General features: G+C 47.3%; 2 protein-coding genes and 1 pseudogene across 2 annotated transcripts; 1 reads left to right on the plus strand and 2 right to left on the minus strand.

Moving 5' to 3' along the window:
• Window positions 1-9506: 9506 nt before the first annotated feature.
• On the minus strand, window positions 9507-11779 carry LOC136517555 (large ribosomal subunit protein P2A-like). The gene is made up of 5 exons (XM_066511150.1): window positions 11699-11779; window positions 11563-11603; window positions 10573-10661; window positions 10033-10256; window positions 9507-9794 (listed from the first exon to the last, which is right to left on the minus strand). Exons 3-5 carry the CDS (start codon window positions 10658-10660, stop codon window positions 9768-9770), a joined length of 339 nt encoding a protein of 112 aa, XP_066367247.1. The 5' UTR covers window position 10661; window positions 11563-11603; window positions 11699-11779; the 3' UTR covers window positions 9507-9767.
• Window positions 10759-11661, plus strand: LOC136516120 (uncharacterized; annotated as a pseudogene).
• A 5472-nt stretch (window positions 11780-17251) lies between the features above and the next one.
• Window positions 17252-23884, minus strand: LOC136516121 (uncharacterized). The gene is made up of 4 exons (XM_066509508.1): window positions 23698-23884; window positions 23200-23608; window positions 23045-23112; window positions 17252-17404 (listed from the first exon to the last, which is right to left on the minus strand). Exons 1-4 carry the CDS (start codon window positions 23734-23736, stop codon window positions 17252-17254), a joined length of 669 nt encoding a protein of 222 aa, XP_066365605.1. The 5' UTR covers window positions 23737-23884.
• Between the last annotated feature and the right edge of the window lie 469 nt (window positions 23885-24353).

Genomic DNA, 24353 nt, shown 5'->3' on the forward strand with positions numbered 1-24353 from the left:
TTATATTTCTCCTACACTAAATTGTGATATTATTTATTATTGGTTGAGTGTACAGTTGTGTCTAAAGCCGATGTGATCAAACACATGTTGTCAATGTCGATATTAAATGAGAGAATGGGAAAGTTGATTCTTGCATTATCAGAATTTGACTTGAGGTATGAATCGGCTAAAGCAGTCAAAGGGCAAGTGATGGCCAATTTTATTACTCAACACCATAAACCAAGCATAGGCTATGTGGAACCTATGCCTTGAACATTGTTCTTTGATGGATCATCGTGCAAGCAAGGTGGCGGCATTGGTATTGTTATTATTTCACCTCGAGGGCAAGTTTTGAGTTTCCCTTTCAAACCAAACCAATGATCACCAATAATCAAACAGAATATAAAGCTATTCTTAAGGGACTTCAACTTCTTCAGGAAGTAAAGGCCGAGTCAGTTGAAATATTTGGAGATTCACAGCAAGTTATTAATTAGTTGATCGGCCTATATGAATGTAAAGATGATATTCTGAAGGGATACCATGATGAATGTCGAAAGTTATTTGAGGGGTTTCCCCTTACTTCTCTTCAGCATATTCCAAGAGCATAGAATCAAGAGGCCAATCGGTTAGCTCAGAATGCGTCAGGCTATCGAGTGTTCCAAGAAATCTTAAGTAGTGAGACCTTGGCTAATGATTGGAGAGTTGAAATAGCTGATTACCTCAAGAATCCATCACAGAAGGTTACTAGAAAATTGAGATATAAATTGACTAAGTATGTTTTATAAGATGATCAGTTGTATTACAAAATAGTCGATGGAGTTTTACTTAGATGTTTAAGTCAAGAAGAAGCAAGAGTATTGATGGGAGAAGTACATGAAGGAATATGCGGAGATCATTAATCAGCTTATAAAATGAAATGGGTTATTCGTAGGTCTAGATATTTTAGGCCAACAATATTAGAAGATTGGTTTAGATATTACAAGGGGTGTCAGAATTGTCAGCATTTTGGTAATGTTCAGAAATCACATGCATCAGCTATGAACCTAATAATTAAGCCATGGTCATTGCGAGGTTGGGGAATTGATTTAATTAGCCAGATTTTTCCACCTTCATATAGAGGGCACAAGTTTATATTGGTAGCAACAGATTATTTTACCAAGTGGGTTGAGACAATTCCTTTGAAAATAGTAACTTCAAATAATATGGTTGATTTTGTCAGGGAATATATTGTTTATCATTTTGGGATTTCTCAAACCATTACTACTGATCAAGGAATAATATTCACATTAGAGGAATTCAGAGATTTTGCTGCCAGTATAGGAATTAAATTACTAAATTCTTCTCCTTATTATGCTTAAGCTAATGGCCAGGCAGAGGCATCCAATCAAATTTTGATTAAGTTGATTAAGAAAAAATTGAAGAGCAACCAAGGAAGTGGTACCTGACACTTAGTGAAGCATTATGGGCATATAGGATGGCTTGCCATGGATAGATTAAATCATCACCTTATGAGTTAGTATATGGACATAATGCAGTTCTTCCTTGGGAGATTTAGATTGGATCAAGACGTGTTACATTGCAAAATAATTTGACAGCCAAAGTCTATAAAAACCTTATGATGGATGATTTGGAGGACTTCAGTTGTCATCGGCTGTGCGCTTTTGAAAATATTGAGGCCAATAAATTAAGGGTTGCAAGGCATTATAATAAAAAGGTCAAGAACAAATAGTTTTATGAAGGAGAGTTAGTTTGGAAAGTAAGATTGCTAATTGGGTCTAAAGACAGTAGGTTTGACAAATGGTCGCCTAATTGGGAAGGTCCTTATCAGATTAAATGTTGTGAGCCTGACAATGCTTATATTTCAGAAACGCTAGAAGGGGAAGAGGAGTTTTGATAGAGCAATCAATGGAAAATTTCTAAAGAAGTATTATCCTAGCGTTTGGATTAATGCTTGATAGCCGATTTGCTTAGTCGTCGGCTCCAATAGCCGGTACCAGGAGGGTATCACGTTTAGTTTAAAAAATTAAAATGAAGGGGTAAAAGCTGATACAATATGTATCGCCTATAGAGCAAAAACACACACAAGGACAATCATGATTCATATTATGACAGTTTCAGAGATGAGTTCAAAAGGAAATGGCAAAAACTTTATTAATTCATCATTTGCTCCGAGTACAAACTAATCGAATACCTTGTTCACATCATCTTGGGCTAGTGTGATATCCACAATGGCAGCCATGGCGTCATCGAAATCCTCAATCAGCTCCTTGTGCATGTCGAGATCATCGGTCATTGGGAAGCTCAGCTCCATGGTGCGGAGGTCATGCCCGGTCTGGACTTGCGCCGCGGCCAGAGCCACCACTGCGCTGTGACGAACACCATGGAGGCAATCTCCTAGGCGCGTGCCAAGATGTCATGCAGACGGTTGATGAGTAGAGGGCCCCAGGCGTTGATGGCCGTCATAGCTGCGTTCGTCGCTAGTTGAAGGTTTTCCAACTATACCATCAAGGCTAGCAATCAAAGAGGCAAGAAGATTGTCAAGAAAGGGACGGTGAAGATAAGAATGAGGATTTTCTTAGAACTAGGCTTACCCGCTACCATAGCGTCGGACTCGGCCAACTTCACCCGAGCGGCGTTGGCTTCCTCCTCTGCTGCAAGGAGGGCGGCCTAGGAGACCTCGAGACTGATCTTAGGCTGACCATTTTCCCGAGTTGCCTCGGAATAATGGTCCTGAGCAGCCCTCTACTCCCAGAGGAAGCACCGGGTGTCATTGCCGGTGTACGAGTCGGAGGAGTCCAATGACGAGTCCGGTGCAAGGGGCGGCAGCATGCGCAGCATTGGAGGGCTCGCCAGCCCTGGGAGGAGGAAGGAGTTAGTTATTCAAAATAAATCTATGGACAAGTTAGAGGATGATTTGTTGCCATGAGCAGAGGGCGTTTGGTATTACCTCATGTGGCAGAGATGTTGGTTCATTGGCATCTCCTCCTCTAAAATCTCCCCCACTGCACGCTTGTTGCGGTTATCTTCACCGGCCATGGGTGCTAGTTTAGATTTTGAGTGGAGGAGAAGAGGAAACCGCTATAGGGTTCTTGAAGGTAGAAAGACATGAGAGAATGAGAACAGTTGCAGGTATAAATGTGTTTTAGGCCAAAGCCCTTGGCTGGTATTTATAGCCACGAAGGCAAGATGGTAGATATCTTGGGACATGTGAAAGCAACCCCAATTAATGGAATGGGAAGTGCTGCTTCACTAATATAGAGGGGAACGTGGCGTTGATGACTAGGAAGGAGTTTGAAGGGTTTTTGCAACAAGAGCCGTTTTCAGATTCAGTTAAGTCAGAGTAAAGTCAGAATCAAGAATCGGCTATTCTAGTTGAACCAAGAAGTATAGTAGACCAACAGGAAGAGTACAGTTATCATCAGGTTTACATATAATATATACTATAGATGCTAGAACATAAATTACAAGTAAAGAGCATCATGAATTGCTCTTGGTGCTTTCAGCCGAATAGCATCAACTTCTATAATTTGTTATTTGTCTTCTTTGGCTAATCTAGAAATGCTCTCAAAACTACTATGAATAGCTTTGCCTTCCTTAACCTTGGTCAGCATCTCTTGTTTCTTTTGTTTGATGGCATTGGGGATCTGAGTCAAGTTAGACTCATGACGGTCAATGGTGGCTTTCACACTTTCTAGTTCTTTTTCAAGCTCAGCACACCTAACTCTTAGCTGATTCAGTTCTAGTTCAATTTTGGAAGTAGAATTCTTCAAATTATTGATCAGTTGTGCTAATTCTTTGACTTCCTATTTGTTAGAATTCTTCTTGGCCATCAAAGCTTCATGGTCAATCAGATTTCTTTGAGCCTTTTTCACCTTGGGAGCTTGGTCTTCGATATTGGACATAAGTATCAAGGCTTTAGCAAGATTTAGGGTCAAATTATCCTTGAAAGCCAAGAAGATTCTTCTCGTTGGGTCCACATCCTAGACCAAATCGGCTATATTTCTCTCGAGCATTGGCAGCATATCTTTTAGCCAATTTTTGGTCTCATCTAATAAAGTCTCTTGGGAAGAAATGACTGATGAGCTAATCTCACTTTCATCTATGTATTCTTCAAAGTTGAAGGAGTAGCTCAGAGCTGGAGAATTAAGTGCCTACATGTGAACAAAAGGAATCTTATTAGAAAGGGCAAATGGGTTGACAATGAGATGAATGGTGAGGGGAACACAATACCTTTTCTAGAAGAGACTTTGGCTGAGGAGAAGGAACAGCCGATGATGTGCCAACATATTTTTTAACATTTGGTTGAATCGGCTCTAGACTTTTGATGCTAGTGTCTACAGGCATCAAGAAGTTTTTTAGGTTTATATTTGTTATAGAAGGATAAGAATGAGCATATGAATTTCTTACCATTGACTATTTGCTAAGTTGGAGAATCAACAGTTTGGATATCAGCATCGATAGGATCATCTTCAACTGGTGAATTGTTAGACCTTTGCTCTTATGCAGATGTTTTCTCAGGTGGTGTCTGATAAAGGAAAATGATCATAGAAGAGTGAGGATTACATGAGATTAAAAGGATTGAGGAGATACCTTGGTAGCATCAGGAGGTGAAGTAGAGAGATTCTCATCTTCTGCTGTTTTGGGTCTATCAGAAGCATCGGTTATTTTAATTGTAATTGGCTCCTTATGGGGATTAGCCACCAATGAGAGGTTGGTAGACGCCGATTCAAGTGCTTGGGACAATAATTCGGCACCCAAGGCAGATTGAGATGCAATAGTCGATGGCTGCAAGAAAGGAATTGAATTAGAAGTTGAATATCATTTTAAAAGGAAAGATAAGTTAATTTACCTGAGTAATTGATGACTTTGTTCTATAAAGTCTCTTCCCAGTGGTGGTTTTCTAAGTTATGCCTTTGGTTGCCTTATGTTTTGAAGACTGATATGTGAGTATTGTTGGGGCAGCTGGGGTTTTCATCAATTTTTTTAGAGCGGGTGCAGTTGATCTCATTCTTGAGGCTGGACATGGTAGACAATATTCTATGGGATGTCATTTCCTTTCCACACTTGGTGGATCAAATTCGGTATCCTGCAAAAGAATTTGTTAGATTAATTGATATGAGAACTTGTTAGATAATTCATCTGAAAGAAAAGTAATAAGTTATCACACTATCAGAAACAAATTCTTCATCTAGGGCCAAACAGTTGGGATAAATTAGACTATAGAAGAGCTGAGAGTGTCATTCTTGCCACCAAGAATCAAACAGATTTGAGGAGAAGGTAGCTCTTATCCATTCATGCAGGTAAAGAGATGGAAGATTCGATCTTAGTTGAAAAACTCTAGAAGCTTTCATCATCTCACTGATACCTTCTCTTGGCTTCAGAGTGTTCCTAAAGAATAGCCGAGGAGGTAGTTGACCAAGACCGAATTGACAGGCCATAAAAGAAGGATTATAGAATTAATAAGTTGGGAGATTATCTGGAAGAAAAGAACCAGTAGCCATTTTGCCACGGCCATGGATAAATTTGGCTAGCAGTACACAGGGTTTGATAATACAATTAAAAATTGCAGCAGCTGTTTCATCTGAGGAACCTGATTCAAACCAAAATTTGACTGGCAGATTTAGTTTATTGTCTTCATCTTCATCATAAGACAGCTAAGTCAAGATGTTTGCATCAAACCCTTTGTAAAATTTCTTGAAAAGGTGGCCTACATCAACAACAATTGTTATAGTTGATGCAGTTTCACCATAATTCATACACTGTTGAGTTCTTCCTTCTTTTCCTTTATAATCCTCAGCAAAGTTGGAAGAAGGGAAGCTCAGATTCCTAAGATCGGGTCTTACAATCTTATGCATGTATAGATTCAGTCATAATTGTATTAACCACCAAGGGTCACTGATGGTATGCATTGGTTCATTTTTTAGTAATTGGACAGATACTTGGTGCATCAGATGATAAGCAGACCCCAGCAGAGTTTTTTTAGGGGGATCTCATTGTCGGCCGCTAGACGCTCTGCCATGTATTTATGATTATAAGTTGGTCCACAAGATGACCCACAAAAGATGAATTTTTCTAACCACATATTCAGGAAAGCTACATGCTCTCTTTCATCAACAATTGATCCATCTCCAATATGGTTCAGAATATAACTTGTCCATCCTATGTAGTCTGATATTTTTGCTAATTTCTTGAACCCAGCACTTAAGAAATCATAGGGTTGCATTGATCCTGTTATTCTAAGGCCGGTCAATATGTAAATATTGGCCAAAGTGATGGTCATTGGACCGTGACAAAAAACAAAAACATTCAAAATGTTGGACCAAAAGTAAGATGCAGAAATCAGAAGTGAGTCATTCGTCTCTATTCCAGACAGTGAGAGTGTCAAGCATTGATTCAAGTCATAAATTTCTCAATCTCCAGCCTTTTTCTCTGATACCCTATGGAACAAATTTCTCCATCCCTTAGGTATTTTGGGCTAGTTTTTAAAGGGAGTTTTAGTGTTCTAGGAAGATAAATCTACTACAGATTGGTTGAAGGGGATTCGGTTGATTTCTTGATTGATAAAATCGGATGGATCAAGGTCACCCATGGGTCCAAGATAATAGGCATTAGGAATAACAGCTGATGAAATCAAAATTTCGTTCTTCATTTCCTAGAAACCAGATAAGATGAATTTAAGAAGAGAGAAAAGTGCAGAGTAGCGGCTAACACTTGAAAGGCAGAAGTTTGAAGGCATACCTCAGGAACGAGGTCGCTGGTCACCATTGTAGCCAAAATGGATCTGAATCTGATGAAGGTTACTGGAACGGCAGCTTGGTAGAGCAAAGGATTTGCTAGGGTTAAGGCTTTGGCGGTGGTGGTTTTGACCGTTGAAGCTTGCTCAAGAGAAAAGGGAAAAGTAAGCAGGCCGAGCAAGTTGGAAATAATACTGTTGGGGGCATTATATAGAATTTAGCCCGAGAAATCAGGAGTCGCGTGGATATTTCGGAATGAGCAGTTGCAACATGATGAGCAGATACATAGAAATTTTAGAATAAAATCATTTTTATCCCAAAATTGGGGGCATGTGTTTACACTAAAATTTGGAAAGAAGAGCGCGGAAACTCGAAGCTTTCGGGATTGTGTTATCAAGGAATTGATTGGATATAAATTGGTATCAGTTGATTTAGATGCGATGTCAGAATCGGCTATTTTATAAATGACGTCAACAGACGATGTCAATGGGCTATGCTTGAATGGCGCCAAGAAGATGTGTCAGACTCTACAAATAAGGAAAATTAGGATCCAAGTTATTATTAAATTAGGAAGTTTTCTTTTATTTCAAGAATTGTAATGAGTCGTATTTGAGTAGGATTTATATTTAGGTTCCGGGTATAAATATTAGACCCTGGTTATTATTAAAAAAAGAACACTCAATCAATACAATCTTTTTGACTTTCGTCATCGTATTAGGAGTAGGAGTACTATAGATCTCGGTGAGTTCTTCAGTGAACAGGTCTACATCGACTGATCGACCTCTAGCTTACTTGTGAGTACCGTCACGACTTGTATTGTGCTTGTAAAGCTGCATCAGCTGATTGATCTTTTATGAACCATAATATAAGTTAGTTATCGATCTGTATTGTAGTTTGTAAAGCTATATCAGCTGATTGATCTCTTACGAATCATAATATAGATCAAAGTTCTTGATCTTGTGTTAAATAACTTGTTGTTTAATACAATATCACCAGTTATCGAATCTGTTAAGATTAATAAAATTTTCCTTGTTGTTTTTTTGTTGATTCACCAGTTCTCGATCATGTTATAATTAATATTTTATTAATTATAACAAATTACCCGATTGAGATAGAGATAGATCAGCATTATATCATTTTAATTGGTCATCCTTTGATCTGGCCACGCTTTAAATCTTATAATTGATGGCTTAATTCCGCTAGATCGGCTATTTTATCTATATTCCAAATAAACATAGTATGCATTCAAAGACACGTTTCAATCTTGAATAAATTCACTAATTAATGAGATCTAATCTAATGACACTACCATAGCTGCATCGATCCGGTCGAACCTCACTCGTAAGACTTTAGATTAGAGATTATCGATTAATGATCTTGTTCATGATCAAGATATGTACTCTGTTTATTTGCTATGACTGCATCAGCTTTTTTAGCCGATCTGTCTATACTCTCACGCATATAGCATGTTTTCATGAATCTATCAACATATAAATGGTTTTATAGATTCTTTGGTTTTAGTTTGTCATCATTATCATAGTTGCCTCGATCCAATCGAACCTCACTATTAATGATAATAGATTAGATTTAAATTGTTTGTAGATTTATTTATATTAGACAGTCGATTTGTTCGCATGTTATACTCTTTTCATCAAACTTATCGGCTCGACGCTTTATATCGACCATGTTCCATTTAGCCGATGATGTTTTTTTATGTTCCCTAAGCATCGGTTATTTTGATTCATATCATTATCGTTTAATATTAGCCGATAATCCTTGATTTAAATATCTTCATTTCATGGATACGCCGGATATCGACTATTTAGTCGATAGCCTTATTGAATCGGCTATCTAGCCGTACATTTGGAATTATTTGGTGCAACACCGACATGTTTCACCTTAAATTACTGATAAGATTTTCTCTCTTTGTCAATTGCAGGTCAAATTGACTGGCACGTCGTTGTGTTTTCAGAATCGGCTGGTTCTGTGTTGAAGCAAGCATATCTCTGGTCTCATTCCACTCATATCATCCGGCTTGCTATGTGTTGATCACATCACCACATTTTTGTGTCAACAAATTTTCCATTAGCTGAGTGGATTTTTCCTCCAAGTATAGGCGTCTTCGCTATTCCGGTGGAAAGTTTCGTGCTCGTATTCCAAACGCTGCTGCAGTGACAAACTATAGGAACTATATTCCTCTGTTTTCCCTATGTTCTTCCATGAACCAAACAGGGCCTGAGGAGAATGTTTTGATTTCCTCTATTTCGCATAGGAAAATAAGTCTTTCGAGAGGAAAGGGACGCCTGATTTCCTCTACTTCACAGAGGAAAACAAGCAAGAGGAAACAGATGCTTGCATTGAACACTATCTATTCTTTAAGAATACATAGATATATTAAAACAATAGCATATCTATAATTTTGATAATTTACAGATGAAATTGTGTCTAAAACATAAAGTGTTCTTTTTGAATAGACAAAATTAAGTTAAAAATAAAAGTTAAATGCACTTTGATAGTTTATGGATGGAACTAAACCCAAAATATAAAATTTAAGGACTAAAACAATCATCTTCATAGTTGTAGGATGAAATTGGACCTAAAACAAAAGTTCAAATACCTAAACAGCTGTTTTAAAATTTAGGAATGAAATTGAGCTCGAGTAATAGTCAAGAGACTAAAATGGCAATTGTGCCAAAAAAAAACTCCAAGCCAAACATTGACATCAACAATTCCAGATCGCAGAAATTGGCTGACTGGTTGCAAATACCTATACTAGGTGGATAAGGATGAACGAGGCGGCAATATCGACATGTATGTACTAACAAAATTGTTAACAGCCAGCAAACTTTGAGGTAACCAATTCATAATATATAAGATAGAAAAACTCTGGTTCACTAGGAAACCCCAACCAGCATAACAATCTATGGCTGAATTACAAAATATGAAGACAAGTAGCAGTCTTTCCAGTACTTTCCAACACAAAACAAGGTTAAAATCTAAACATGACTCTGGTTTTCCTGTGGTTCCACTGCCCAAAACAATATGCTGCGCAGCTTAGTCGAAGAGGCTGAAGCCCATGTCCTGCAGAAAAAATAATCAACGTAGTCAAGTCTCAAGTCTCTGGATGTAGTCGGTGGTGAAGGAAACAACAGTTAACAGAATTGGTGGCCATGGTATCAAGATGGAATTCAAGTGCAAGGGTATTAGAGCATAGAAAGTAGTATTTTGCTCATGATGATAACATCCGAACATAGTTTAGTACTGCTGCTCTGATAGGAAAAAGAATTGTGCAGCCAGAATGGGAGAACAATGATCTTACGTCATCACTTTCTTCCTTCTCTTCCACCTTCTCTTCTTTCTTCGCCTCAGATGCAGGAGCAGCTCCACCAGCAGCAGGGGCAGTTGCCGCAACAGCCACACCACCTCCGCCACATGGGACTGAAGCAAACTTCTCCCTGCCCGCGGCAATGAGCTCAGTAATGTCCTTACCGCTCAGTTGGGACAGCAGGAGTTCCATCCTTTCATTGTCAACTTCACAGCCAACTGCAACATGTAAAAGTAGGAATGATAGGATTAGATGCTTCTGCTACATGTCTGTCAAGTAAACAAGCAGAAAAAGAAATCGGTGAATACAGGATCACTATTGTGATGAATACACTACCAACACAAATCAAACCAACTGTGCTACATAATTATTAACTTGTAGTTAAACATAAAAAAACCCAAGAATCCCTAAATTCAAGAAGTAGGTAATTCTAATGGCAGAATTGAGTCTTTTCCATAAAGACATGCAAAGTATTAACAAGAGTTATCTGTTGGATGTGTTGCACTCCTTGAAATGGCAGCTAACTGAAATTACCTGACTCCAGAATGGCTGTCAAGTCCTCGGCTGAGGGGCTGGAGTTCCCAGCAAGGACAGCAAGCAGGTAGGCAGCAACGAACTTCATCCTGCACAAACCATCAGAAATCATCATATCAGTTATTTCCCAATTTTGAGCTACATGACAGAAATTGTCATATTAGTTAGTTCCTGATTTTTAGCTACATGACCGAGCGAGGTGAGGTAAAATGGTAAAGCACAGACCCAAGAATCTAAAGCAAATCAACCTAAAATCAAATTATGAGTAACATGAATCTATTATAAACTCAAGCACTAAAATATGATAACAACAATGATGTTGAAGGTGTCAAACTGCAGGACAGTGGAGCACCAGAAAAATACCAACTTAACGGAAAACCTTACAGAAGTGCTTGGAGACCAGTGACTAGCAACTATGGTGAAAACTGAAATCACTAAAATATACTTGGTGTACAGACCACTATAAGTCAACATACACGCTTAAGGACCAGAGCAAATCTTAACAAGGCCCTCAACTAGAGATCTAAGTCAACAAGCGTTCAAGACAAGTTATAAATGGTTCAAGGATTCATTCAAATCCTAATATGAGAACCCAGCGCAGACAAATAGCATCTCATTCCAACAGCCACCACAGTGGAAGGGGGCGGGTCTAGTTCTCTATGCGAAAGATGACAAGATGCCATCACCCAACCTTGCAACTCAGTAAGCCCATTGTAGACCTACACACCACAAACAGCCTCGCTAAATACCCATGCCGTCGCTAGTTCCACACAGCAGCCGTCGCTACTCAGATCCTCTGAGCCACACTACGTCGCCGATGTAATCGAGCCCGGCTGGTGACAGAAAAATCCAAACGCGAGAATGTAAAATCTGGCATCGACGGCCACGCAAGCCGATGCGCCTTGACCATGTGGCGACCCGGCAAACGCCTCAAGGTAAACATGAGGCGACTAGAAACACTAGCACAGGAAGCAAAGATTCGGAACTTACGTAATCTCCCGCGCTCCGAGGACCCGGTCGACGGCGAAAACCTGGAACAATCAAGCAAGCGGAATGAACGTCAGTGGCGATTTGCCAAGGGGACTATAGAGTAGGAAGAACGGGAGGGAGAGAAGCGCGCCGCCACCTCGAGGGGACGGACTGCCGAGCTGCTAGGGTTTTCGCGTGGGGAGGAGACGGCTGGGAGTTTTGGTAGCCTTATATTGCAGATCACGGGCCTTCTGGGCCTCAGTGGGCATAATATTTTAATGGGCCGACCGGCCATCGCATTTTCTTTGGGTTAGACCCGGGCTGCAGGCCCCTTATCCCGGGCCCTAGATCCTCCCCTGCTCATAAGACATACTGTACTGTTCCATTTTCCATGTGAATTAAGTTTAAACTAATTTCTGATTTGGAACAGCGTAAATTATTGAACTAATGTCTATGTTATCTCATTAATCCATATTTTCATCTCTATACCACGTGCATTTCTATTTATCTGTACGTCGTATTGGAGTTTAGAGTTGTCGCAGAACCGACCAATTTATAAGAGCACAAGTACAATAGCAGTCCGCAAGCGGTTGCACTGTCATACTTGAGCCTATATAAACTCGGTAGTCCATTGAGTACCACGACGGGTCTCGATTAACGATCCACATACAATCAAGATCGTACATGATTCAACATACATGTCATATGTTACATAAAGTTCACAGATACAGTTTATTCATCAGAGAACGAAATAAGGTTATTACAAACCAAGTTCGATAGTGGAAGCAAATTAAAGTTCGAAACTAGCATTTATCAACATAGTTCAAATATAGTGCCAACTCATGATCACAACCCACAAAAGCATATAAGAAGGATTATTAAAGATGCCTGTCTAGGCCTCACTCCTCATCCTCGACGGGATAGAAGCAATTCTTGCAATAGCCATAATAAACTATACCATGTGCAACAATGGAAATAGAACCCTAAGTACAAGAAGGTACTCAACTAGACTTACCCGTCATAAACTAGAAATAAATTGACTCCAAGAATTATGCAAGGCTTTATAAGTGGAGGTAGCTTGACAACTTTTTACATAAAAGCGATTAACTCAGTTATACAATTATACTTTGGTCATCAAGTTAATTATAGCTATTCATCTCTAGATTAGCAACTATTATGTGCCAAACATATGGTATATCTTTTAAGAGCATACAATAGTAACCATAACAGATGTAGTAATTCTATGTTTATTCGAACCATCACAATTCATAATACAATTACTACGATGTTGGGGCTAGCCAAGTTTCTCACTATCCAGGAAAGACGACGATTCGAATCGATTTCAATCAGCTGGGAATTTATTCCTAACACAAACCTAGGCAGACCAGATCAATGGTCGCCTTAGGTCACCTTTAGTATAACTCAGGTACACATTTCGTCGGTTCGACCAGTGCCGCACAATCAGGGACAACCAGCTACCAGGACGATTAGGACTACCCTGCCCTTGGGCTCAAGGCTGGCTCCCTACACATCCTTACTACCATCCAGAGTGCGCACTTTTACAAAACGAGGTTCGACCTAAGTTGAGCTACTCGGTTTCACGGTCGGAACGAGTTATCTGGCCAACTAAGTGATAGATATGTGTTCAATCTTGTCAGAAGTGTCAACAACGGTACGATCCTTAATTGGCACACACGGAATCACATGAGTCATCCTACACATAGACTCCATCCGGTTTCCATTTATATTACCCCATGGTTCTTTTCCACGATAGCAAATATAGCCAACCGTGCCTCGGTATCCACCTATATCTCTCAGGTGATAGGAAATCACCCGACTTCCACCGATCTAAGCATGACTAAGCATATATTCGATTCTCGACCTACATAGGGTTAAAGGTATATGTATCTGGATAAGGTAGTTCCATGCATCAAGTGTTTCTAATCAACTCTTATAACCTAATGCATCAAACATAAAAGGACTCAAGTAGTATTTTGTAAAACATAGAAGACATAAAATGCTTCGGGGTTTGCCTTTGAGCAAAGAGGTAGGTCGGTGATCCGGACATTCAGGGAGCTCTTCGGGAGTCTGCTCCTCTTCTCCTAGAGCTACGACTTAAGGAGTCTCTTGCTGACTCTCCTCCTCTTCATCGTTGAATTTCAACAATGTTATCTCTTCGGACGATACTATATGTATGAGCATAAAATAAGATATCACGAATGCATATACGATGACACATGTAATATGATATAACATCATGAATGCATCCCTATAAGTATTTTCAATAGCATGGTTTTAAAGTAGTAATAAGTGCATCTTATTTTATTGAGCAGGTGCACACCTCTTCTCTATTACTTAAGCAAACACTTATGTAATCTATTTATCGGACTACAAGATAGCAGCTAATTATTTTGACCATAACTGGAGTTATATAAATCAAAATAATATGGTTGTGGATATTATAGAAAGCTTTTAAAATTATCTACAACTTTCTTTTAATACTCTTAATGTGATTCAACAGTTATCAAGGTCAAACAATTCAAATATTCAAATCTGTCCAGAAAGTAAACATTTCGTACAGCAAACTTCTAACAACCAAAACTCTTAAACTCTAAGGCCTATGACTATTAAAATTTAACATAAAATAGATCAGTAAGTTATCTACAACTTTGTTATTAACAAGTTTTACAGAAAAGGCAATTATCAACACGAAATTATCAGCTCAACCGAAACTATACATGCAACCATCTATTTGATTTATAAAGTAACAATTAATTAGTTGCATACAACCAATTGCTTCTAAGCCTTACTACTAACCTCAACAGTTCATATGTATCACAAGCACCATAAAAAACATCAAGGTCAAGCACACTTTATTTATTTACATGCCTTTTATTAATTTAATTAGATAATTAAGGGAAATAACAAATGTGTCGGGTACCGTGAGAAGGGGTACCCTAAGCAAAATCCAAAAAACGACTGCTTAGACTTCGTAAAGATCGAAACCAGCTGAACGCTGTTGGCCTCGGCCGATTCTCCGACTCGCCCGAGGCTCCAAGGGCCTCGGCCGACTCTCCGACTCGCCCGAGGCCCATCGCCGCAGGCCTCGGCCGATTCTCCGATTCGCCCGAGGCCCCCTCGCTACCAACCTCGAGCGATTCCCCGCCAAAGGCCACGGCCGGGCCACCGACCCTCCGTCTCGCGCAAGGCAGGCTCGGCAGCACTCCGCCGCCTCTTCCTTCTCCCGTCCCTCTGACAAAACGTCGTGTCACATCAGCTCAGCCGACTGTTGCCCCTGACGACAACCGCACGCCCGGCACAGTACAGCAGAATGGCCGATGGGACAGGGGGCAGGACTGGGCAGGGGTTACCCGCCACTGTACTAACCACCGTAACGCCCATGCCTCACTATGCTGCCAACTCCTGCACCAAGGACAATGCAGCGTGGGGAGCCACATCTGGGCTACTGTAGCCTCGGAATCAGTACCCAAGGCCAATAACTCCCCCCAAGAACCTCGACAGTTTGCTTCACGGGCTCGGCAGCCTGAGGGTCCATGACCACCGAGCCCCCCGCGATGGCTCGGCCTCGGCATAATCGCTGCCCCCTACGACGTCATTACACGGCAACCCGCACGACGCCCGCCATGCCCTGCATCAAGCCGTACTGGAGCCCCACGACGCACAAGACCGAGTACGACCCGCATGTCACTTCCGCACGTCCTGTCGAGGCGCTCAACCACTCCAACAAATCACACGGCGGCGCAGTGCAGCGTCGTGGCAGACCAGACGTCCGTCACGTCAGCACCCTGCCAACCACGACGGGACTGTGCAAGGGCTACCGGCTACTGTGCTGCCTAAACTCCTGCACCAAGGACGGACACGACGTGGGGAGTCAGAACCGGGTTCCTGTGACCTCGGGGCCAGCGAACCGATCGCTCCGCCCCGCTCGAGACCCCCGATGAGCCTCGGATTCCGCCTCGCCCGAGACTCCCGGTAGGGCCTCGGGCGAACTGGCCGTGCTCCGCCTCGCCCGAGGCTGGGCTCGTCCCGAAATCTCGTCACCTCCACCTCAAAAGTCACTCCGGCAGGCTATCGCATCCAATTAATGCACCCAGCTGCCCGCACTACGGAAGTCACGATCGGCAGCATGCCGCGGTAGGACAACGGTCAAATCGCCTTTTTACCATCCCTTACTGACGATACAGGGCACCGTATCCTATAGACGCGTGTTCGGCACTGTTCCGCCCAAATCAACTATCGGCGATGGCCGCCCAGACCTCACATTGCCACCCGCTAAAGGCCTCGGCACAGCAGGCCTCGGCACAGTGGGTCTCGGCCTCAGCGCGACAGGTCTCGACGCAACCTACTACAGCAGCCACCAGGCCTCGGCATTTCACCAAGTCAACAAAAGTACAAGAGCGCAGCATGTCGTCAGCCTTGAAGACCATACCGACTAGACATCGACTGGAACTCCCACGACGCCATACTGCTTCAGGGAGCGGAATACGTCAGCAAATAGTAGCCTTCTCATGTACCTCTCGCTTCCTCCTTGTAACTATAAAAGGAGGTAGCCAGGGCCATTCCTAGGGGGCGGAGAAAAAACACACCGATAGAATCACGCACTTCCACGCTGCTTGGGAGCAACGTCCCAAGCCGTTCGCACCACCCTCGCCGAGACCTGGGGCTAGCTCCCTCTCTCACTCAGCTTGTAACCCCCTACCACGAGCACTCCGGTGCAAGGAATACAAGATCAATCTCTCAGACTGGACGTAGGGCCCCGACTGCCCGAACCAGTATAAACCTTGTGTCTCTTTGCATCACCATCCGGGATTAGGGACACGCAGTACAAATTCACTCGTTGGTTGAGGGACCCCCGGTTCCAAAACACCGACAGTTGGCGCGCCAGGTAGGGGCCTCTGCGTGTCAGCTTCGTCATCCTAGCAAGTTCCGGATGGCAGACCACATACGACCATTGCGCCTCGGCACCATAGTTTGGTTCGGGAGCCTAGAGTTCATGTCTCTAGGGCATGAGTACGACATGGTGCTCCTCGCTCATCGAAACCCACCGTCCGACGACGAAGTCACGCCCCGGCAGCCCAGGCGTAGGCGGCGTCCGGGCGGCCGCTCTCGCCACGCTCGCCGGGCACGGCGCGAGTAAGGCCACCCCGACGCTACGCGAGCCCGGGGCAGCACGACACTCCCCGTCGATATCCTGCGACCAGCTGTTGGTACGGGGTCCCTGACTGGGGACCTGTCTGACCTGAGCCTGGACAAAGGAAAATCGCCAGGGGCTTACGACGATGCCCAGTCATCTAACCCCGCTCCGCCGCTCCCTGAAGAACCGACCCCGGCGGGGCAGAATCTGGAGACGGCCCCGTTCCCATACCCCTTTGGGTTAAGAAATGCCGCCACCTCCTACGCCTACGCTTACGCTGCCGCTCACGAGCACCCCTCGGAACGCCGCCAGCGCTTCGCTCTCGACCTAAGCACCCACTCCGACCCCTCGGACGAGGACGAGGCGTGGCCCGGGGTGGATTTCTCCGAACTCCACAACCCTGGGGCTTTACGCCAATTCTTGGCCGCAAGCGACTACTGCCTCGGCTATTCCGACTCCGACGACGAAGGGACTTACGATCCATCCCGTGAGTGCTTCCACGTCGGGCTCGGGAGGCCAACGGTGGGCGAAGAGGAAGAAGGGACAGGCACTCGTTCACCGCCCCGGGCGGGGACGGGTGGTGCCACGTCTCCGCGTCTCGTAGCCCCGGCAACACGGAACGAGAATCTCGTCCACGGCGGGCATCGTCGCCCAGACCTGGAGCAGCTCCGCGAGCTTCAGGCCAAGGTCGAACAGGACCGACTCCTTCTGCAACAGCTCCGGGACACTCTCGAGCAGGAGCAGCGAGGGCGCGGTGAGGGCGGAGGAGCCCGAGGGCGGGCCCGCGACGTTCATCACCGCATCAACGACAACGAGGGCGGAGAGCCACCCCCAATCTTTAACCGCGCTAGCCAGAATGTCGCAGCTGCTGCGATGCTGATCCGAGCGATGCCCGAGCCCTCCACCACTGAAGGGCGACGGGTCCGCGGAGAGCTCCGCGACCTCCTCGAGACCGCAGCAGTGCAGCAGGCCGAAAGTTCCGCCTCCCGCCGGCGCGGAGGCACTTCGGAGCAACCCACGGCACGACCTCGCCAAGGCCAGGATGCCTCGGTCCGTCCCGAGCCCGCTCGCGCACCGACGGTCAACAGGGCCCCCTCGGTGCGCGACCGACCTGGACACCAACGCGAGGTACAAGGCGACCACGAGGTAGTTGGCAGGCGACGGCGCCACGACGACGGAGCCGCCCGAGGCTACCACCCGCACCGAGGCGGTCGTTACGACAGTGGTGAGTGAAAGGTCCTAGTATGGCTAGAGGGGGGGTGAATAGCCTATTTAAAAATCTATAAATCAACTAGAGCAATTTGATTAGTATGACAAATAGCGTAATGCAAACTTGCTCTAGCTCTACAAGGGTTGCAAGCCACCTATCCAACAATTCTAGTTGCAATGATTACTTAGGCACACAAACTTGCTACTCTTAAGAGCTCAACTAGATGAATGTAAACAACAAAGCAAGCTCTCAATTCTAATTACTCTAAAGAGCTTGTATCAACTAGTTTGCAAGAAAGTAATCAAGTAAATAGGGTGATTATACCGCCGTGTAGGGGATGAACCAATCACAAGATGAAGATCAAGCCAATCACCGGGAGAATGCAAATGACAAGAGACAACCGATTTTTCTCCCGAGGTTCACGTGCTTGCCAACACGCTAGTCCCCGTTGTGTCGACCAACACTTGGTGGTTCGGCGGCTAAGAGGTGTTTCACAAACCTCGTCCACACGATAGGACACCGCAAGAACCGACCCACAAGTGAGGTAACTCAATGACACGAGCAATTTACTAGAGTTACCTTTCGGCACTCCGCCGGGGAAGGTACAACTCCCCTCACAATCACCGAAGGCGGCCACGAACAATCACCAACTCGTGCCGATCCTTCACCGCTGCTCCAACCGTCTAGGTGGTGGCAACCACCAAGAGAAACAAGCGAAATCCGCAGCGCAACACGAATACCAAGTGCCTCTAGATGCAATCACTCAAGCAATGCACTTGGATTCCTTCCCAATCTCACAATGATGATGGATCAATGATGGAGATGAGTGGGAGGACTTTGGCTAAGCTCACAAGGTTGCTATGTCAATGAAAATGTGCAAGAGTTGTCCCTTGAGCCGGCCATGGGGCTATAAATAGAGCCCCCATCAAATAGAGCCGTTATACCCCTTCACTGGGCAATACGCGCTCTGACCGGACGCTCCGGTCATACTGACCGGACGCTGGCCCTCAGCGTCCGGTCGCCCGATGGACGCCGCGCGTCACCAGCTTCAAACGCTGTTCGTCAGATTTCAACGGCTACAAAGCTGACCGGACGCTCCGGTCAAAACTGACCGGACGCTGAAGCCCCAGCGTCCGGTCGTTTCCAGTAAGCTCCCCGAGGCATGTTTTTTCGACCGGACGCGTCCGGTCCACCTTGACCGGACGCAGACCAGCGTCCGGTGCTCAACCCCAGCGACTGTGCCGTCTGACAGCTCGACCGGACGCAGCCCTTCAGCGTCCGGTCGCTGAGTGACCCAGCGTCCGGTCAGTAGACCGACGCCAGCATCATTTCGACCAACTCCATTTCAACTCTAACTTCTTCACCCTTTCTCAAGTGTGCCAACCACCAAGAATTTTGCATCCGGCGCAATAGAAAATAGACATTTCATTTTTCCAAAAGCGCCGAATCCCGCCTCGCAAGCTCGGCGGGAGGGAGAGCGGGACCCAAACCCATCTCAACCCTGCAAACACCTTGCGCACATATGTTAGCATATTTTCACAAATATTTTCAAGGGTGTTAGCACTCCACTAGATCCTAAATGCATATGCAATGAGTTAGAGCATCTAGTGGCACTTTGATAACCGCATTCCGATACGAGTTTCACCCCTCTTAATAGTACGGCTATCTATCCTAAATGTGATCACACTCACTAAGTGTCTTGATCACTAAAACAAAATGGCTCCTACATTTTATACCTTTGCCTTGAGCCTTTTGTTTTTCTCTTTCTTCTTTTCCAAGTTCAAGCATTTGATCATCACCATGCTATCACCATTGTCATGATCTTCGTCATTGCTTCATTACTTGGAGTAGTGCTACCTATCTCATAATCACTTTGATAAACTAGGTTAGCACTTAGGGTTTCATCAATTAACCAAAACCAAACTAGAGCTTTCAGTGAGGACCGCAGCCCCTCCCCTGAGCCGCCAGGACCTCGGGTCTTCAGCAGGGCCATCCGCGTTGCTCCTTTCCCCGCCCGGTTCCGACAGCCAGCCAACCTCACCAAGTATAGCGGCGAGACGAACCCTGAGCTATGGCTAGCCGATTATCGCCTGGCTTGTCAGCTGGGTGGCGCGGACGATGATCTGCTCATCATCCGCAATCTCCCTTTGCTCTTGACGGACTCGGCACGAGCCTGGCTTGAGCATCTCCCCCCCTCGCAAATCCACGACTGGCGCGACTTGGTTAGGATCTTCGTCGGGAACTTCCAGGGCACTTACGTGCGCCCTGGGAATTCCTGGGATCTCAAGCACTGCCGCCAGAAGCCGGACGAGTCTCTCCGAGACTTCATCCGGCGCTTCTCCAAACAGTGCACCGAGCTACCCAGCGTCGGTGACTCGGAGATCGTCCAGGCTTTTCTCTCCGGCACCACTTGTCGGGACTTGGTCCGAGAGTTAGGACGCAACATCCCGCGCTCTGCCGCCGCGCTCCTCGACATCGCCACCAACTTCGCCTCGGGCGAAGAGGCGGTGGGGGCCATCTTCCCCAACAACGACGCCAAGGGGAAGCAAAAGGACGAGGCCCCCGAGGCCTCGCCCACCCGCGTTCCTAAGAGAAAGAAGAAGGGCCGCCCGGGGAAGCAGGAGGCCCTCCGAACGTCTTCGCCAGAGACCTCCACAAGCCGTCCGTCGACTACGCCTCGGCGACGGAAGAGGACCCATCGGCCGAGCCCACCGCAGGGCTCGAGGCCCCCTCTGCCGTCGAGACCCCGCCAGCCGAGCCCGAGGCGATGGCGATTGACGAAGAGCCTCCCAAGACCGACCAAGGAACGGACTGGCGAGTCCCTTTCCTTGATCGCCTCGTCCGAGGAGAGCTTCCTGCTGACAGAACCGAAGCCCGACGGCTTGCGCGTCGCGCCAAGACTTACGTCCTCTGCAACGGCGAGTTATATAGGCGCAGCCCGTCTGGTATTCTCCAACGATGCATCACCACCGAGGCTGGCCAATCCCTACTTCAGGACTTACACGCGGGAGTCTGCGGGCACCACGCGGCGCCTCGGGCGCTCGTAGGTAACGCCTTCCGCCAAGGTTTCTATTGGCCAACGGCGGTGGCCGACGCCACAAAGCTAGTACGCACCTGCGAGGGATGCCAGTACTATGCTCGACAGACGCACCTCCCGGCCCAAGCCCTCCAAACCATCCCCATCACATGGCCATTCGCTGTGTGGGGACTGGACATGGTTGCGCCTCTGCAGAAGGCACCCGGGGGCTACACCCATCTGCTGGTAGCTATCGACAAATTCTCTAAATGGATCGAGGCTCGTCCGATCGCTCAGATCAAATCCGAGCAAGCGGTGCTATTCTTTACGGATATCACCCACAGGTTCGGGGTTCCTAACACCATCATCACTGACAATGGGACACAATTCACCGGGCGCAGATTCCTAACGTTCTGCGACGACCACCACATCCGGGTGGCCTGGGCGGCCGTAGGGCACCCAAGGACGAATGGCCAAGTAGAGCGTGCCAACGGCATGATCCTACGAGGCCTTAAGCCAAGAATATTCGACCAGTTGAAGAAGTTTGGCAAGAAATGGCTTGCCGAACTCCCGTCAGTCATCTGGAGCCTAAGAAATACCCCGAGCCGAGCCACGGGATTCACACCGTTCTTTCTGGTCTATGGAGCCGAGGCCATCCTCCCCACTGACTTAGAATACGGCTCCCCGAGGCTACAGGCGTACAACGAGCAAAGCAACCGCACTGCCCGCGAAGACGCCCTCGACCAACTGGAGGAAGCCCGCGACGTCGCGCTACTACACTCAGCCAGGTATCAGCAAGCCCTACGACGCTACCACGCCCGGCGCGTCCAAAGCCGGGACCTGAAGGTGGGCGACCTAGTGCTGAGACTGAGGCAGAGCAACAAGGGCCGCCACAAGCTGACCCCACCCTGGGAGGGGCCGTATATCGTCGCTCAAGTGCTGAAGCCCGGGACCTACAAGTTAGCCAACGAGAAGGGCGAAATCTTCACCAACGCTTGGAACATAGAACAGCTACGTCGTTTCTACCCTTAAATTTCCAAACGTTGTTTACAGTGTTTCTCGAAATGAATAAAGAAGCGTTCTTTAAATTGTTATAATCTTTCGAGGAACCCCCTTATAGACAAATCGGCTGTATAGAACCCAAGGACCGAAAGATCGTCTCAAGGGCGAAAAGGCCGGCCGAGTCGTGAGAACGGCCTATGCCTCTGGGCTACGGCAGCTCCCTCACCACCGTTTCGCCCAAAGGACAGCTTAGGTTCCGAGGAAGTTCTTTGCAGAGAGGTTATCTATCGATAGGGGCTCGACGTCACTATAACGCAATAAGGGAGACTCGGCTCTGCCTCTGCAAAGTCGAGCCTCCCTCGGGGGCTAAAAAGGGGGAACCCCCCCAAGTCCCGGACACCATTTCTCAACCGTTTTTCCGAAAATTTCCACACCAAACTCTCTCGCGCTCCGACGGGACCTTCGCAAGAAACCCAAAGACCAAAAGCCTGTCTAGAGGCCAAAGGGCCGGCTGAGTCGTGAGAACGGCCTACGCCTCTGGGCTACGGCAGCTCCCTCACCGCCCTTCGCCGAAGGACGGCTTAGGTTCCGAGGGATTTCTTCGCGATCGGGACAGAGGGCACGAACTTAGAAATAGAATGGAAAACGGTTAAGAAGCACACATACGCAAATACTTTAAGGGCCTCGACGGCCACAAAAAAACGTCACGATCCGGCAACTAACTCGATTCGGTTACATGGCCCCTTTTGGCCCAGGTCAAAGCTCAAGGATCGGCGGCTGGCGCGGGAGGGACCACCTCTTCTTCGAACAGCTTGGCCAACGCGGTGCCAGGTGCCTCGGCCGCCTCCAACAGCCTCACGACCTCTGCATCAGCCTCCTCGTCATCTTCCGGCAACACGTAGCCGTCGCTGACAGCCTCGAGGTTGATGGCGTAGTGCGAGGAGACGACGGCCAGGGCGCGCTTGACACCCGTGTGCAACGCCCCTCGGAGTCTCTCGCGGACGTGGCCGCTCAACGCGATGAGGCGGCTCCCAAGGGAGCTAGCTGATTGGACCTCCTCGACGTCCAGAGCCTCGCAGGCAGACCGGACAGCGCTGCGCAGCGCCTCGTGCTCCCTGACCTCGACATCCAGCGCTGCTTGCGCCGCGACGGAAGCCTCAGCCGCCTGGGAGGCCTCTTTCTCCAGACCTACGTCACAGCAAGGGGTCAGGAGTCAAGCGCGAACCAGGACAAAAAGAGCAAATGGAACGAGGAACATGGTTCAGCGGAACTTACCCTCGGCCTTGCCCTTCCAGGCTGAGACCTCGACCCGAGAGGCCTCGGCCGCCTTGGTAGCCTCTGCCAGGGCGACTTTTGTCGCCTGATGCTCGCGCTGCTCCGCACCCAGCTGCCCGGCTGTAGCCTTCGCAGAGGCCGTCGCTTCTTGGGCCCGAAGCCTGAAGGAGTCTCGCTCCTCCTCCAGTTCCTTGATCTTGGCCACCAGAGGGGCGGACTGCTCCTTAGCCATGGCCAACTCCGCCTGAATGTCGGCACAACGAAGGCGGAGGTCCTCCACTTCCGCACTCCGCGCCGACAATAGTCCCTGGGCGTCGGCAAGCAAGCCCTTCTGGCGCCGGAGCTGGTCCCAGATATCCCTCTCATTTCGCAGGAACACCGATTTCCCAAGGGATCGGGTCTCGAGCTCCTAAGGAGGCAAAACAAAAAACACACGTCAAAACACTGCAAGCGAGCTCGGAGAGAAAACAACGCGGCACGAGAGGGGAAAGTACTCACCCGAGTGACACCAGGCAAGTCCCTTTCCATGACAGTCATCGCTGTCTGCAACGACCGCACGGCCAATCGGCGATACTCCTCGAGGGTATCCCAACGCCCCCCCTCGGCGACGTCCTCAAGGGCGAACACAGGCTCCCCCTCGGGATCAGCCTGGTCCCGCCAGAAAACACGCGGGAAGTTCCACCCACGGGGCTCGGGCCGTAGCGGAACAAGGGCCGAACTCCCCTCGGCAGGATCCTGGGACTTGTTGCTCCGCGGTACTGGCCGCCTCGACGTCCGCCGCCTCCTTCCCTCGGGAGGAATCATCAGACGAGATTGTCTGAACCAGGGGCGGCGCCAAAATTTGCCCCGTCTCCACCTCCATCGCCTCGGTCTCGACGGACCCGAGGGCTCTGGCCTCCGCCGTCTCTACCTTGATGGCCTCGGTGTCCACCGCCCTGACATCGGAGGTCTTGGGGGCTACGGCCTCGCCCTCAGTGGCCTCGGCAATAGCAGACGCCCCAGCCTCCTTCGCGGCCGCCTCGGCCCCCTGTTCCTGGGCGGCCTCCTCCTCCACTCGCTCCGCGGCCGCCTCGGCCCCCTGTTCCCGGGCAGCCGCCTCCTCCAAAACGGCCTCACCCGATCCCGCGCCACGCTGCGCGTCGGCCTGCGCCTCC

The sequence above is a fragment of the Miscanthus floridulus genome, chromosome 17 (assembly GCF_019320115.1).
Source record: "Miscanthus floridulus cultivar M001 chromosome 17, ASM1932011v1, whole genome shotgun sequence".
Taxonomy (NCBI): Eukaryota; Viridiplantae; Streptophyta; class Magnoliopsida; order Poales; family Poaceae; genus Miscanthus; species Miscanthus floridulus.